Raw genomic sequence first — 16,043 nt, 5'->3', positions numbered from 1 at the left:
CTTTGATCTTTCATGTTTCTAAAAGTTCTCTGAGTTCAATTTTCTGCATTTTAACTTAGAGGTCTTGTTCTTCTTCCTTCCTAGTGCCTCCCTCTTTCTTTTTTTGGTAAGTAACGCCTCTGGAAATCGTCTATCTACCTTCACGAGGTAGGGGTATGGTTTGTGTACAGACTCTATTCTCTTCAGACTCGACTTTTAGGATCTCACGGGGTACGTTTGTAGTGCTTACTCCATACTGTTCTCTAATATTTTTCCATATAAACTCTCTCTGTGCTAGTATTACTATAACATCAATTTTACTATTTGATTAAACATTTCAATATCTTAGTGGTACCTTTCCACAAGGGTATTTTTATATTATTATTGTGTTTGTGTCAAATATATTGGACTTTGCTATGTTGGACAACATTTGTCAAGGACAGTTCTTGGTCCTCACCTGCAACATCAATGATTTGGTTAGTAAAATAATTGAAGATTTGTGTCTCCATCAAAGACTAGAAAAGTGGATCTTTTATTCATTATTTTTCATAAATAAAATGAAGTTGTGGGGACACTTACCTACTTTTAGCTCTAGTTTGAATTAATGGTCTTTTGATTATTGGCTGTTAATTTTAGTATTAATAGAAAGCATGATGTTGCTTTGAAAAATATTGCAATTCTTTAAAGGCAGTGGAAGAAAAATCATTGCCATTCTACTATTCACACTTGGATTTAGTAAAGAGTACATTTATGGGTTAATTTAAAAAAATGCTTAATTCATATAAATTGGTCTCTAAATAACCAAAAATCTGTCTACATATTGTATGTAGTATTGTATCCCTACAGATGATTTTAACACACATGAAATATTGAGAAAATTGGATAATTTCTGTAAATTGGCCCTTAAATGCCTAAAATGCATTCTAAAAATTGAGAGACTTTTTTGTACTACTCTCCCAACTCCCTAAAAAGGATCTTGTAAAGATATTATGAAAAATTGTTTGGAAGTCATATAATAAAAATATTCATTGTCAACACACACACGAAAAATTGAAAAAATCATATAATTTTAATATTTTATAATCCTTAAATGTTTAAAAAATTACTCTAAAAATGGTGTCTGTACGTAGAAGCATTTGGGGATTTTGATTTTTTTTTTCTTAAAAAACTTTATGATGGACTTTGTAATGAGTTGGGAGAGCATTGTGTATAGTCTCACCATTTTAATACATATTTTTGCATTTACGGGATAATTTTAAGAAAATATGCAATTTTGATGATTTTTCATGTGTTTTAGTTCATGGATTTGAAGCTTTGGGGCACTAATTTTTTCTTGAGAAAATGTTATAGAAGACTTCCGTAATGAGTTGGGGAACATTGTGTTTAGTCCCATCATTTTTAAGGCATATTTTTGCATTTACAGGCCAACTCTAAGAAATTACGCGACTCGGAGGTTTTTCATGTGTTAGCCTATGAATTTGAAGCCGTAGGACGCCCAAATTTTTTTTTTTAAATTTTTTTATGAGAACATCCATAATGAATTGAAGATCATATATATAGTTCCACCATTTTTATTGCAAATTTTTACATTTACGAGCTTAGTTTTACATATATGTTAACCCGCAATACTTTAGTGAAATGTCTTTCGAGCGAATTTTTTTTAGACCTTTACGGAATTCTGTAGGGAGTTTGGGAAGCAATACATATAGTCTAACTATTTTTAGAATGATATTTGGGCGTTTAGTAGCCGATTTAAAGGAATTAGTTGATTTTCTCATTTTTTTAGTGTGTATTAGCTCATGAGTATATGAGTATATAGCTTCCGAACAACTTTTTTGTGAAGTTAGGGGAACAGTACATATAGACTCATTATTTTTAGAGTGATCTTTTTGGAGATTTAGGGGCTATTTACAAGATGTAAGCGTTTTTTTCGTGTGTGTTTGCCCATAAATGTGGTGATATGACTTAAGAACGATTTTTTTTTGTGAAACCTTTATGAAACCCTCCTTAGGGAGTAGGGGTAGTTGTATATACATCTCACCATTTTTACAGTTATTTTTGGTTATTTAGGGTCCACTTTACTGAAATTAAGTATTTTTTAAGTTTTTCGTATGTGTTAATCTATGAATATCTTGGTAAGTAAGAAGTTGTGAGAGTAGTATGTACAATCTTACTTTTTTTAGAGTAATTTTTGGACATTTTAGAGTTTTATTTACAAGAGTTAGGCGATTTTCTCAATTTTTCGTGTGTGTAAGCCAATGAATATTTTTGTGTTATAGCTTTGGAAATATATTTTTGTGAAACCTCCCAAGGGAGTGAGGGAGCAGTATATACAGTCTCACTATTTTTAGATTGATTTTTGAGCATTTTAGGGTCCTAATTACATGAATTAGGTGATTTTCGTGTGTGTTAGTCCACGAATATTTTGGTGTTAAGACTTATAGATAATTTTTTGTGAAACCTTTATGGAACCCTCCATAAGTTTTTGAGGAGTAGTATGTAAAATCTCGCTATATTTTTATTTTTGGGAATTAAAAAGTCAACTTACAAGATTAGGCAATTTTTTCAATTTTTAGTGTGTGTTAGCCCATAAATATTTTGATTATATTGCTTTTGGACAAATTTATTACAAAACCGTTATGGCGCCCTTCATAGGAGTTGGTGGAGAAGTATGTACAATCTCACCACTTTTAGAGTGACTTCCAGACATTTAGAAACCCAATTTACAAGAATTAAGCGGTTTTTTTAATACATATTAATCCATGAATATGTTGAAGATATGACTTCCAAAACGACTTTTTTGCAAAATCTTTATGAAACCCCTTATATGGAAGTTGGAAGAAGTGCGTGTACATCTAACTATTTTTAGAGTGGTACATTTAGGGTTCAATTTATAAGAACTAAGCAATTTTTCAATATTTTTTTGTGTGTTAACTCATACATATTTTGATAATATGACTGTCAAGCATGATTTTATTGACTAAAATAGTTTGAGAGTGGCAAAATTTGATGAATATGACAAAGGATGCAAATACTTTTTGACAAGATTATAATTGATTTAGCGCAAGGGACCATTTTAATGCTATTATTCAAAGTAATTTGAGGCCAAAATTATAGTATAGTGGCATTATGGTATAATAATAAAAAATATATTAGGTAAAGGGCAAAAAGTCAAAGCTAGTGATGTGTGTTAGGTCAAATTAGTGGAATAGGAAAATGGGGGTGGCAAAAACACAAACTTTGGGAACATGATTGTTTGTCTTAGGTTTCAATTACTCATATCATTTTTTTCTTTCATGTTATTTCTTTTCGTTTTTTACTCGATGTTCAGAATTTACATTAGAGTTTAATTAAATTTCAATTCGATTCACTCTTGAAAGTTCTATATTGAAATGTAAAATGCTATCTAACAAAGGCGACTTTGTACCCAGAGGACTCAAACTCGAGACCTCTGGTTAAAGATGAAAGAATACTTATTATTCTACCACAACCTTGTTCGTTTTTTTTCTGTATGTTATAAACACACAACATTGAACTCGGTTTATTCTCCACAGTTTCTAAATACTCTATTATTCGACTCGTATAAATTGACATGAAAGAAATTTTTTGTTAAAAGTATATTTGATTAAATTAACTTTATTACTCATGTTTTAAAACTCTAAATTTAACGACTACTATACAAAGAGTAGTATGGTAAAAAGTTGTAATATAACTCTTTCGATTAACTGCAATAGATTTAGTAAAATAAAAACATCTATTTTTAGTGTGCCAGTCAAATAAAATAAACGGAGGGAGAAATTTTTTTAGTCAACTTTGTTAGTAACAGCCTTGTTGGATCGAAATGTATAACTATTATATTTGGAAATATTTATTTTTATATTTCTTGCAAGTTCAAAACCTAGAAACAATTCACGAGGTTCCAATCTTAATGAATTCTTTATGTTTTATGTAATTTCCGACATTTGAATGGATTATTCCACCTAATTCCCTACAAACTTTCGGCTCTTGCCAACACATGTATCAGATAACTCGATGCAATAAAACTTGGATAAATGAAAAAAATATCACCTAATGTTTTTGCTTCCAAACACCCTTGACCCTACTTTGTTGTGCCTCATTTAGATGACTGAAATTTTAGACAGACGAGTTTAAAACAACCTCTCTATCTCCAGGAGATAGTGGTAAGATCTACGTAGACTCAACCCAGCATAGAACCATAAAGTGAAATTTCACTGGGGTATCCTTTGTTGTTAGGCAATTAAAAGTAACCTACCAGAGTATAAAGCAAGAAGATGGTTTACATACTTAGTTCAAGCATAAACAAAGTTAGTATTGTGAAATTTTTACAATGTACAATGTATGCACCACAAGGGGGGTAGGGGGTGGGGGTGGGGGTAGGGTAGAGAAAAACTAAGAAGAAATACAATGAAATGAATATACTTGAGAAAGAAAACACCAGTAAAACTAATCTTCTTCTTCTTCATCTTCATCAGCATCATCAGCACCAGCATCATCACCTATACCTTCCAGCAATGTATCTACATCTTCACCTAGCTCTCTCAGTCTACTGCTAAGTTTCTCAACTTTGCTTTGTTCTTGTCCGAGGCACACGAGCAAATCACTCAATTCAGCTTCACTCTCCTTCAGAGCTTCTTCCCTTGCTTCTTCCTTTAACGCCTCGATGTCTCCACTCTTCAAAGCCTCAACTTCTTTTTCTAGTCGGTAGTTGGCTTGTTCCAGACTGTTGTATGCATCGGACAAGCTTTTAAGATCAGATTCCGTCTTTCCAGCTAAGTTTTTGTATGTTGAAGCTTCCGATTCAGCCTTGGCTTTATCTGCCTTTAGCGTTTCTATACGTTGAGAAGCCTCTTGAAGATCTCTACGCATAGTCTCCAGTTGAACTCTGTCTGAACCCCCACTTACTTTGCGCTCAAGCGAGGATGAGTTGTTCCCACCAGTTCTGGCCAGATCCTCCGCCAAAGTGGCATTCCGACTCAAAAGGTTCTATTTGGCATAAAACAGAGCAGGCGAATATTGTCAGAAAAGAAAAGGTATGAAACAAAAGTAAAGGAGGGATGTAAACATGCATCCTCGCTATGCAGAAAACGCAGAGGAAGCTGTTTGTAGTATGAATCCTAGTTTTTGGCTACCCGGTTGCACTGTAGGATGGGTAGATAGGAACTTTTCAAAGTATAAGAGAGCAAATTACTTGGCTAAGATTCAGAAACTTTAAGCAATATGACTAGCATTCAATAACATGCCAAGTATGTACGCAAACCTTACCTCTGCCTTGTCAGGTAGAGAGGCTGTTCCCAAAAGACCCTCAATAGTGAGAAATACAGAAGTAGTAAAATACCGAAAATAATACTAGTATTACTAGGCACAGAGATCAGATACAGAACTACTTACTACTAGCCTTCTACCCGAATCATTGACCTCCTCATCCTCCTAGCATTCATTTTGCAAATTTAATACAATGGTTTATGAGTGGAGGAGCCAGAAATTTTAAACAGTACAGACTCCAAAGAGGCTCATAGTTCAAGTAGAAGGTATAAAAAGAATTATACCACTCAGGAATCAGACAGGTAAAATATACTCACATAAATGCAGAATAAAAATAGACCAACTCACTGAGGTGGTAGAGGTTCATTTTCACCTATAATGATGGTCCAACTAGTAACTTTACCTTTCTACACTTATCAAAAGAAGATACTTTACCTGCTTTTAGTTGTCGTGCTGCAGTTTTCAAGCATATTGAATTAGGATGACTGGATTATTTATAGAAAAAATTGTCATAGTTTTTCTCAAGTAGATTAAGTTTTTATTGAAGCAGAATTCTCAAGCGAATTAAGTATCACCAGCTTTGTTTTATAACTAATTTTGTCCTGCAGCTGAAACCCTAACTGTGCATGCAAAACTATATTCAGGTGTAAAATGGTGAGATGCAAATAATTCTAAGCCCGTACTAAATGGACAAAGTGCATTTCATTAGGACCATAATTTATCCAAAAAGTCTTTACTACCTGTATCTCATGGCATTGCTTCTCCACAAAAGTCTTCAGCCGCTTGATATAGTCAACATCATTTTCTCCACTCCTTTGTTCCAGTTCTGCTGGTACCACAGTCACCTGGCTATTTGGGCTGCTGTAAGCTTCTACCATCTTTTCTCTAATATCAGCCTCTAAGCGCTTCAAAAAATAGACGAATGGAGAATCAAATACTGATGCAAGCATTGGATGCTCGTTCTTCTGATCAGATGATTCAGTTGCGCCATCTTCGATCTCAGACATACTGACAGCGGATGATCTTGTCAATGATTTACGTGGCAAAAATGGCTTAGCAGATGTGAAAAGAGAGCTTTTCTGCATTTCGTCAAACTTTAAAAAGTATGACGTGAGCCCAACTTTTTGGCTTATGGCATCAACTATGCTATAGGCATCCTTTCCACTAGCATTGCTATTGTTGTAGATTACACATTCCCCTAATAGTACTGCAGCCAATCCCCTTACGCAAACAGTTGTGGTAGGATTTGAGACCAGCTCCAGCAAATACGTTAGATGAGGACGTGAATCCAGGAAGCATTGCACCGCATTTGGACAATCAGAAAGCCAAATAGTTAGCAGTTTCAGGATAATGGGCTGAACAAACACATTCTCAGATGTGCTTGATTTTCCATCTTTACTTTTCATAGAAGAGGCAAGAGCCAGATACTTCACCATACGGTGTAACAAAGGCTCCGCCCTTCCTAAAATGGGAGTAGGTGCTTCAAGTTCTATTTGCAGAACCTGCAATTCACTTATATGTTATAACCAAAGAATAAGGTAGACGAAAGAATAAGGTAGACAAAGAATAAGGTAGACAATTGTAATTAGGAATCCGTAACTTATTGTGGCAAGTTCTGGTTTTTGTTTTGGAATAGAATACAAGTTGTTACTGTCTCAAAAAAAGAAAAAGGTAGAAAAAACTTTTTTATCTTACAATTCTTATCACAGAAACAGCAACACAGTTCAGCACGACAGTTCTCCTGAATATAAGGTGTATCTTGCTGTATCTATAAAACGTAAATGAATCCTAGCTCCACAAACATAATAGTTCAGACCACACACGAATACTGAAAGCAACAATAACATTATAGGGTGCTGAGGAAACTATTGACAACAGCATTCCAAGATGATTTTATTTTTGTTGATGCGTAGAGGTTTTTACTAATACCAAGATCCACGTCCCCAACCCACCCAAAGAAAAGGAAATCCAATATTGGTTATCCACTCCAAGATGAAAATATTATATTTTTGTTCATGTGTATAAAAAACATATTTCACTCAGATTAAGATCTTTAGATGGTGGGAAGAACATAGCATACCTTTTCCTTGCATTGGTTATTACCCTTGATGACATGCGAAAGAACACTGGCAGCTCTAGAACAAGTCTGCATATTAAAAGTTACCATGCTGAGTCAATGACAACATGACACTTAACACTTCAAAGATGCTAATCAATACCTAAATCAATAGATATGTCCCAACTGAGGGGGAAGCACCAAGACTTAAAATCTTTTGTGACAATTATTCAACACATATTTAGAGCTAATTTAAACAAGGATTTTGCTTTCTTTCTTCAGAATAAACGTGGAAAAGTGATCTGAAGCTTGGAGAGAATCTAAAATGTGCAATACTCTCGTGAAAATCAGATATACCAAGCACAGAAATAATGATAGCGGAGTAAAATGATAATGGATTCAAAAAAAAAAGGTCTATCTTCACTTCTAACACAATTTTCTAATTCTCATGGAAGATGAAATCAGGAATCGAAAAAAAGTGACGTTTACCCAAGGGTGTGGGCATAGTGGTAGTGGTTAATGAAATTAGCTAAGAACCATGCAGTATTAGGTTCAAATCCCTGGAAAAGTGGATGTTTTACCCAAGGGTGAGGGCCTAGTGGTAGTGGTTAATGAAATTGACTAAGAACCATGCGGTCTTAGGTTCAAATCCTAGCAGGGACAAAGACACTACGTTATTTCTTCCCGTTCATTCTAGCCTAGGTGGACAGAGTTACTTGATACCTATTGAAGGTGGAAAGTGACAGGTAGCAGGTGCCTCATGGAATTAGTCGAGGTGAGAAAATGAATTTGTTGCCTTTGAAAACATTACATCAAGATTGAAATAATAAATAAATATCCCATCACATGATTTAATAAAAAATATCCTTATAAAGATATCAACATCATACCAGTGAAATCCCTTGATTAAGTTATTGAAGTGTCTATTTTGAAACTTCTTCAGTAACAAGCATTAAAGTGTCTATTTTGAAACTTCTTCAGTAACAAGCATTAAAGTGGATTTTGAAACTTCTTCAATGACAAACTGTCTATCTAACTTTCAGAGAACCACCAAAAATGTGAATAAAACATATGACATTACCTCAACATCACCTTCATTTTCACCTGTGGTAAGACCATGTAGAAGCATGCTGCCACAAAAAAAAGAGAGAAAAAGAGATGGGGGTCTGAGATGTGAAGGTCATATTGAAGCAAATTAAGGTGTTCCTTTTCTTTATCTTTCACTTTTTTATTTTTTATTTTGAATGTTTACATGTATTTAAGGGATGATCGAGGTTATTAGTGGACACTTAAATCAATTAGAAGACATTTCGAATACTCTAAAAGAAAAAATAGGAAAAACATTCAACAACATAAATTACCTTCCAAATGACATGTTAATATCCTCCTCAACAGGGGCATGAATCATTGACTGTGGCTGCAGAATTAGAGTAGATGCCAACATTGTCTGGCCATCTGGATTTTGCTGCACCGATCACATAGAACATGCTTTACAAAATGGCACAATTCAAGAAAGCATAACACACAACTAAAGACTCAACAAAGAAGATACTAAAGGAAGCTCTATCGAACAATATCCAACATCATTCTGCAAGCATAACATACAACTGGTTGAAATATCTAACCATTTAAGCAAGAACTCAGTTAAGATGCTAACCTGACAGAAGTTCTTAAAGATATAGTCAGCTGCCATGAATTCTTGCTTACTAGAAGTGCGCAAAAGTATCCGGAGAACAGAATTCAAAGCAGGCTCTAAATCTGGTTCCTCTCCGAGCCTTTTGCTTGCAAGTTCTTCAAGATTCTTTGGGTGATTCGCAATCAGATCACCAATGCAATGAAGTGCCTGACATTGACAAAAAGCCATTTTGAAGATAAAGACTTGAGAGTTACAAGAATCAACTAGCTATAGCAGCATCTACACTGAAAAATGTTCACTGCATTAAAAAGTAGATGGAACTCGAAGTAGAATAGTCATAGTAACCGGCATATCTCCTCACTCCCTTATACTTTTTTTAATTTAATTTTGCCTATTCATCTATTAAGAACGCAGAAAGAAACCATGAAAGTTGATTAATTAGATAAGAAAGTCAAATACTAGAAGGCATCAAGAACTGGTCAACTCACCGCACAACGCACTGGAACTGGAGCCCATTGACTTTCAACTCCTAACATGAAAAGATGGTCCAAGACCTTTTTCTATAATATCAATCAGATAAGTTAGGAATAGGAAAGTTATGCGATAATCCAAACGTAAGCAGTTCTCACACTGATGGAAAGAAAGAACAAACCTGAACTAAGACTGTTTTATTAGTCAGCTTATTTGAATCTCTGCCAGGATCAGTTTCTGGGCCGCCAATGATTAGCAAATTAATTGTTTCTAGCACACTGAGTAGATTTATTGTCTACTGGCAATCATTTAAGGCCAAGAAATGAGAAAAGACCAGTAAGGCTTAGGCACATGAGAAAATCATATCAGCGGCACATAAATTGTATAAATGGATTATGGGTTTAACCTTCTCTTGTGTAAATTTGTAGGTTGTCCCTCTCAGCTTCAGAACTGATAGCAACTGATCAAACCCGATCGTCTCTCTAAGTAATACCTGCAATAGACTCACAGTAAGTACTAGGAAAAATAAAATTATATGAGTAATGAACATTGGGGAGGCACCCAAGCAGAAACCTGATTTGATGCACTATTCCGCAGGAGATTGTTCAGCAATTCAAGACAGTCCTGAAGAATTCCCAAAGTAAAAGCAACAAAGGGATTCAGAGAAATGTTCAATAACAATGCAGTGATCAGAAATAATCTTCTTTGATATGCTTTTCCTTGAGCCGAGGGAGGATCTATTGGATATCTCTCTACCTCCCAATGCCTCCCGAGGTAGGGGTAACCCCATTTGTGGTATTAAATGGGGTATGTTGTTGTTCTACTATCCCACATTTTCTAGGAACTCAGGAGCATGTGCACTTGTAACACACATATATAGGCAATTTCTAGAAACCATGAATTACAAATATTTATAATAAAAAATGATGGTGACGAATGCCAGATATAGGTAAGAACAAGACGAAAGTTATGCACAGATATAATGAACAATAAAGGTAAAAAGGAAAGATAATGACAGACTACACAAGTTCAAAACCTTTGAATCTCTACTATTCTACAAAAAATAAATAGACTTGAGCTTAAGATTACTTGTCCAAACCTGCACAACAACTCCTCCTTCTGAACCTCCCTCTTCTTTAATAATGCTGAATATCTTTTCAAAAGCACTTTCAAAGACCACAATTTTTTGAATTTCCTGTAGATTTTAGGAGTTAAGCCAAATTCTAGGCACAAAGTAAGTTAATTTTGAAGATTTAGAACAGGGGAGGTAGCCACCAAGGAAAGGAGCAGCACTCACTTCAGCCTCACGGGTCAAGTAAGTCAGAAGTAACAGTGCCTCATTTCGTATGACCTTCAAGACATGCCAAAGTTAGAACCCCACAATGACAAAGAGCATAATAATTTTATCATTTTCACTACCTCACGATCCATAAGCATATCCATCAGTCGTGTGATACCACGGGGAATGCTAAGAATAGCTTCCTGTAACCTGAATATTATTTAAGCATCTCGTCTCCTCAAATTGGACTTGAAAACGTACTTGAAACAATATGCAGTGGAAGTAATACATACCTTTGTGGAGAATTAGTTAGGAGGGCCGTCAAAAGTTGAAGTGTATAGTATCGTACATAGAAATCCTCCTCTGACTGCCAGAGTATTAGATCAGCCAATTGCAAAGAGATTACTGACTATACAACAGACACAACCAAGAATAATAGCAATCACATGCTTACCAACAAACTTAAGAGAAGAGAGATATTATCTACTTCTCTAGAAAGCAAATCACTATTCATCAAAGTTGGCTGAACCTCATTCGCAGGCCCTTTTGCATGACCAATTGGAGATAAAGCGCCCACAAGAGTTTCCAGAGCCCCCCTGACCTTCAAGTACCAAATATGAATACTTTTAGTACTGAGTCAGATGATTTAGGTAATAATGTTGCATAAAACGTACATCAATTGACAAAAAAGGGAAGGATTTTTATCATTTTCCACCAAAGGAAAATGAAGACCTTTTCAGTAAAAAGTTGTTGTGTATTTATTTTTTGATAAAGTAAAAGGTAGAGCTTCTCTCATACAACGATCAACGAGATCAACAAAATACATTAGATCTTTCAACAGTAAATACCTTGTAATCCCAAACTTTAAAAGACAAAAGGAAGGGTTCAGCCGACACTGCTGAGAGATAATTGCACAAAGTTTTTAGTTTTGAGATGGTATCTACCAAGAATTGTTATTTACTGGCAGAAGACCAAAAAGTTTGATCAATGACACAAAAATTTCCAGACTAATAGTGACAAAGGTCTCAACAGAATTAGGAATTTGAAAATTATTTTAACTGTACTTTCTCTGAATCGCTGTTGGCCTTAGAAACTGATATGGGAAGTCGAAATTCCACATACAGTTGCTTGTTTTACATGGCTGTTGGCAGAAGAGGCAGTCTTGACACATAACAATCTTATCAAGAGGGGATACCAATTATTCTCCAAATGTCACTAATGTAGGGAGAGGAGGCAAAAATAATCAATCATCTCTTTATGCATTCTAAGAGAACATATCAACTATGAAAGATATATCACAATATAAAGGAAATCATGTGGCTATGCCAATGAGAATACCTAAAGTTCTAGCATGTTGGAACAGAAACATAATCTCCTAAACCGGAAAGAGATGGAGAATTGTCCCAGCTTGTATTTGGTGGGCAACTTTTCTTTTTTCAATTAAGTTATTTGGTGGACAATTGGAAAGAAAGAAACCAAAGGTGCTCTGAAGATTTAAACACAGTATTATACAGAACCTGAATTGTCTAGTCCTTTCCTAGTTTTGGTGTAAACAAGAGTACTTGGAAGATCTTGAATCTGTTTTGATGTTTTAGAATCCTTACAAGAAGACAAAGGATTGGAATCCTTCCTGTACTCCACAGTGTAATTACGATGATTGCACATGTTGCAGTCTGTTTATATATATATACACACACACACACAACTTATGTTACCTTTTCCAAAAAAAGAAAAAAGAGAAACTGTAGTTCTCAAAAGACCCCCTTCCTCTGGTTAGTCTCTTTAAAACAAAGCCCAATATAAGTAGTAATTCTTTTTTTAAAAAAAATGAAAGGGGAAAAAGGAAAGATCTTACATAACAGCCAGTGCATAAATCAATATGTGCCATGTTTTACGCCTTTTAGAACAAGTAAAGAGACATGTATCCACAAGTAGTCAAATTTACAGCGATCATTGGTACCACACAAGCAATAAAGTATCCAATTAGCTAGCACTATATACCAAACATCATGAAAATACAAGATATTCTACAAACATATAGCTTGAACTTTCATGCCAATAATACACAGAATGCATAAGCCCCACTGATGTTAAAATTGGCAACAAAGCAATTGTACCATCTCAAAATCATCACGCTCCTCCTTTAAGACGCTCAATATCACAGGGAATCCTGCAAGAAATAAAAGATTTAGATAAATTTCATAAATGACGGTGAAGGAAAATAGGAACAGACTTCGCGTGCAGATAACAAGATATAAACACTTAACCCATAGCTCCAAAGGCCATTTGTCCAGCACGACTTTCAGAGACAACAGACTGAAGTTCGAGCATAGCAGCTCTCCTATCCTCAGCCAGCACACCATTGCTAATCCGGTCAAGCAAGCGTTCGACATAGCTATTGGTGAAGACAAAAAACTAGATTAATTAACATGCTGGACAAGTTGGACTAGATTGCCACATAGAAATTGTGTTGTCCTAACAGAAAAAAGCAAATAGCAGCACAAGATAACAGCTGGACAATCTAAGGGAAAAAATTAATTTCAAGGATTATAATGTCTTAAACATTTCCCAATTCTAGAAAGAAGACGTTTCTTCTAACCATACCAAAAATATAAATACTGTGCCAAGGGCTCACATTTGATGGATGTTACAAACACTTAATCCACCAGGAAATATGATTAAATAAAAGTATTTTTCTGAATTCACCGTGAATAAATACAGACTGGAGTTTCCTTCCAGGAAGTGGATCGTCTATGTCAATACTTCTCTGTGTAAGGTTATTAGTTTTAAAAGGTTTTTTCTTGGTAACAGAGAATTCCTCGAAAATGAGCGCAACAACTTGAACTTGAAGGATGATGGGTCCATCCCTTTACCATTCCTCACTTATATACCAATTTTTCAACTGAATTGAGTATCATCCAAACTAGTACGGATTCCATAGCTGGCGTCAACTTATTTGAAATTGAGTTGGTAGTTACTTTTGGTTTCAGGTGCAGCAATTGGTCATCGCATAAACAACAGCAATTCATAAATGCACATTGGAATTTATCTCATTAGAAACAGCTAAGTTGCACGGACACGTTGGAATTTATCTCGTTAGAGGCTGCTACGTTGCACAGACTCTTCACTTTCGATTCAATGCTGCACCCGTGTCATATTATCCAAAAATACACTACTTTTGGAGAATCCGACCCGCAACCGTTTGACATTTTAAAAGTCCGAGCAACATTCACTTAGAGCTATCAATACGGGAATAGATTATTTTTTTAAAAAAAAAAACTTACCTATCTTCACTTGAACCTGAGTTTTCATTCCGAAACACCCTTCCAACTACACCCTGCAAAACAAAACATAACACATTCAGTCACACCTAGTTACACATTATCAAAACATTGATCATCAGCCATCCCCACTATCATTTTTTATAACCACCGTGTCTATACCAGCTTGAACAAACTCGACTAGTTCCACGGGATACATTTCACATTCCACCGGCAGCATGTACCAGGATTTGAACCTCACACCTGATGATGCTCTCATTGACCACTAGGCCACACCCTCGAGTATCAACCACACATAATACATTTTCCATGAAAATATAAAACACCCATTTTAGGAAACCAAAAATACCTGATACTTCGCAACTAAATCCATCCTTCTATAAGCTGATCAACAATTCTTCAAGTTCTGGAATACATGAACAAAAAAAAACAAAAAAAATCCCCTCGATTAACAAAAGCTAACATTAGGGTCAGCCCAAATCTCAAATTCGCAAAAAAATCAAAAATACATCAGAAATTGACATTAATTTCGATTATTTTTTCTATGAAATTCAAAACTATAATAAAAGACTATTGACTTTACCAAAAAATCAACGAGAAGGAACAATTCAAAGCTCAAAAAACACCCTTTTCTCTGTATAAAAGAAACGAATAACGAAAAAGCTTAAAAAGAGTATGGTGTTGTGAATTTACCTGAGACAAAAGATGAGATCGCAGAGAAGAAGTGAAGAAAGAGGGAAAGAGACGGAAATAGAGAGGGTCGGGTCAAAACGTTAAAAGGGTGTGGACTGGATTTGAAATGGGCCTGTATTTACTTGGGCCATTGCAGCATTAAAATTTGGAGAATTTTCGCATATAGCCAAGAGAGGCGAACGAAAGAGGGTAATAATTTATATAATTCACATTTCGTTTAATTTGTATAATTTGTGTGTCTTTATATAATTGAGTAATACAAATTTTGAAATTATACATTTATGGTAAAACTCGAATAACGAATTGATACAAATATAAATATATGAACTTTAAACAGTTATACAAATTATATTATACAAAATATGAAAACTACATGTTTATACAAATATTAAAATTTATACAAAAAAATATTAAATGTAATGGTGATAAAACTGAAAAAACCAAAGAAAATCATCGTCATATATAAATACAAATCATCGTATACAAATACAAATCAAACGAAGAATTGTTAGTTGTGAATTATAAAAATGTGTGAATTATACAAACGTGGCTAATTATATAAAATAGGACCCAGGCCACTTACTTGATTAACTAATAATGTTAGTCGTGAGTGGTAATTATAACAAACTATAGCTATGATGACTAACCAAGTCCTATAAATTTGCTTAACCGCATAATTTTCTGAAAAACTTAATCATGAATAAAATTTATAGAATTTAGAAATTTTGATTTCTTATGATGCTCCTAAATTAATATATAATAATAATTGAGTTCATGATCACTTATTATAAATATTTAATGAAGGTGTATACAAATGTTAATCACGATCCTCATGTCAATCCATAAACTATATAGTGGCAACACATAAATTTAATTAAAAATTGTCAAAATATGAACAAAAAGAAGTCAACATATTTTATAAGTACACAAAATAAAGTTTTTAAGCTAGCTAAATAATGTAATATTTTGGAGGAGTGTCAATTGACACCCTTAACATAAAGGTGTTTACACAGTTTATATATGAAATAGTTTGACTAAATATAAAATTTAACGAAGAAATATTTTTAAAATATTTTGGACTTAGGTCTTAAATATACGAGCTTGTAGCTATAAAATCTTACTATTAGGAGTAAACTAGAAAAATTAAGTTAACTTACCAGAATATATTTTCAGTTTCTGAATAAGTTAATAGGTTTTATTATTGTTATTTCATTGCTGGAAATATTTGTTTGAAAACTTCACTTTAGGATTCTTATTCAAACTTGCATGTTTATATATCTTTTATTATAATTTTATACTCTTTTTGTCCTATACTTTTTCTTTTCACTTTTTTAAGTGTAAAATAAACTAAAAGGTTTCATCAAA

General features: G+C 34.3%; 1 protein-coding gene across 2 annotated transcripts; it reads right to left on the bottom strand.

Moving 5' to 3' along the window:
- Window positions 1-4,259: 4,259 nt before the first annotated feature.
- On the bottom strand, window positions 4,260-14,893 carry LOC101249393 (golgin candidate 6). 2 transcript variants are annotated; one of them, XM_010327085.4, is made up of 20 exons: window positions 14,679-14,893; window positions 14,335-14,391; window positions 13,989-14,041; window positions 12,972-13,099; window positions 12,822-12,874; window positions 11,159-11,305; window positions 10,998-11,071; window positions 10,845-10,914; window positions 10,723-10,776; window positions 10,525-10,620; window positions 9,999-10,049; window positions 9,832-9,918; window positions 9,607-9,720; window positions 9,443-9,514; window positions 8,976-9,161; window positions 8,680-8,783; window positions 8,400-8,448; window positions 7,343-7,408; window positions 6,003-6,764; window positions 4,260-4,983 (listed from the first exon to the last, which is right to left on the bottom strand). In XM_010327085.4, exons 2-20 carry the CDS (start codon window positions 14,356-14,358, stop codon window positions 4,444-4,446), a joined length of 2,730 nt encoding a protein of 909 aa, XP_010325387.1. In that variant the 5' UTR covers window positions 14,359-14,391; window positions 14,679-14,893; the 3' UTR covers window positions 4,260-4,443. The 2 variants fall into 2 exon arrangements, with proteins under 2 accessions (XP_010325387.1, XP_004245575.1); XM_004245527.4 differs by having other exon boundaries at window positions 14,569-14,680.
- Between the last annotated feature and the right edge of the window lie 1,150 nt (window positions 14,894-16,043).

This window comes from Solanum lycopersicum, chromosome 8 (genome assembly GCF_036512215.1).
Source record: "Solanum lycopersicum chromosome 8, SLM_r2.1".
In the NCBI taxonomy this organism is placed as follows: Eukaryota; Viridiplantae; Streptophyta; class Magnoliopsida; order Solanales; family Solanaceae; genus Solanum; species Solanum lycopersicum.
This window is presented reverse-complemented; position numbering and strand designations above follow the sequence as displayed.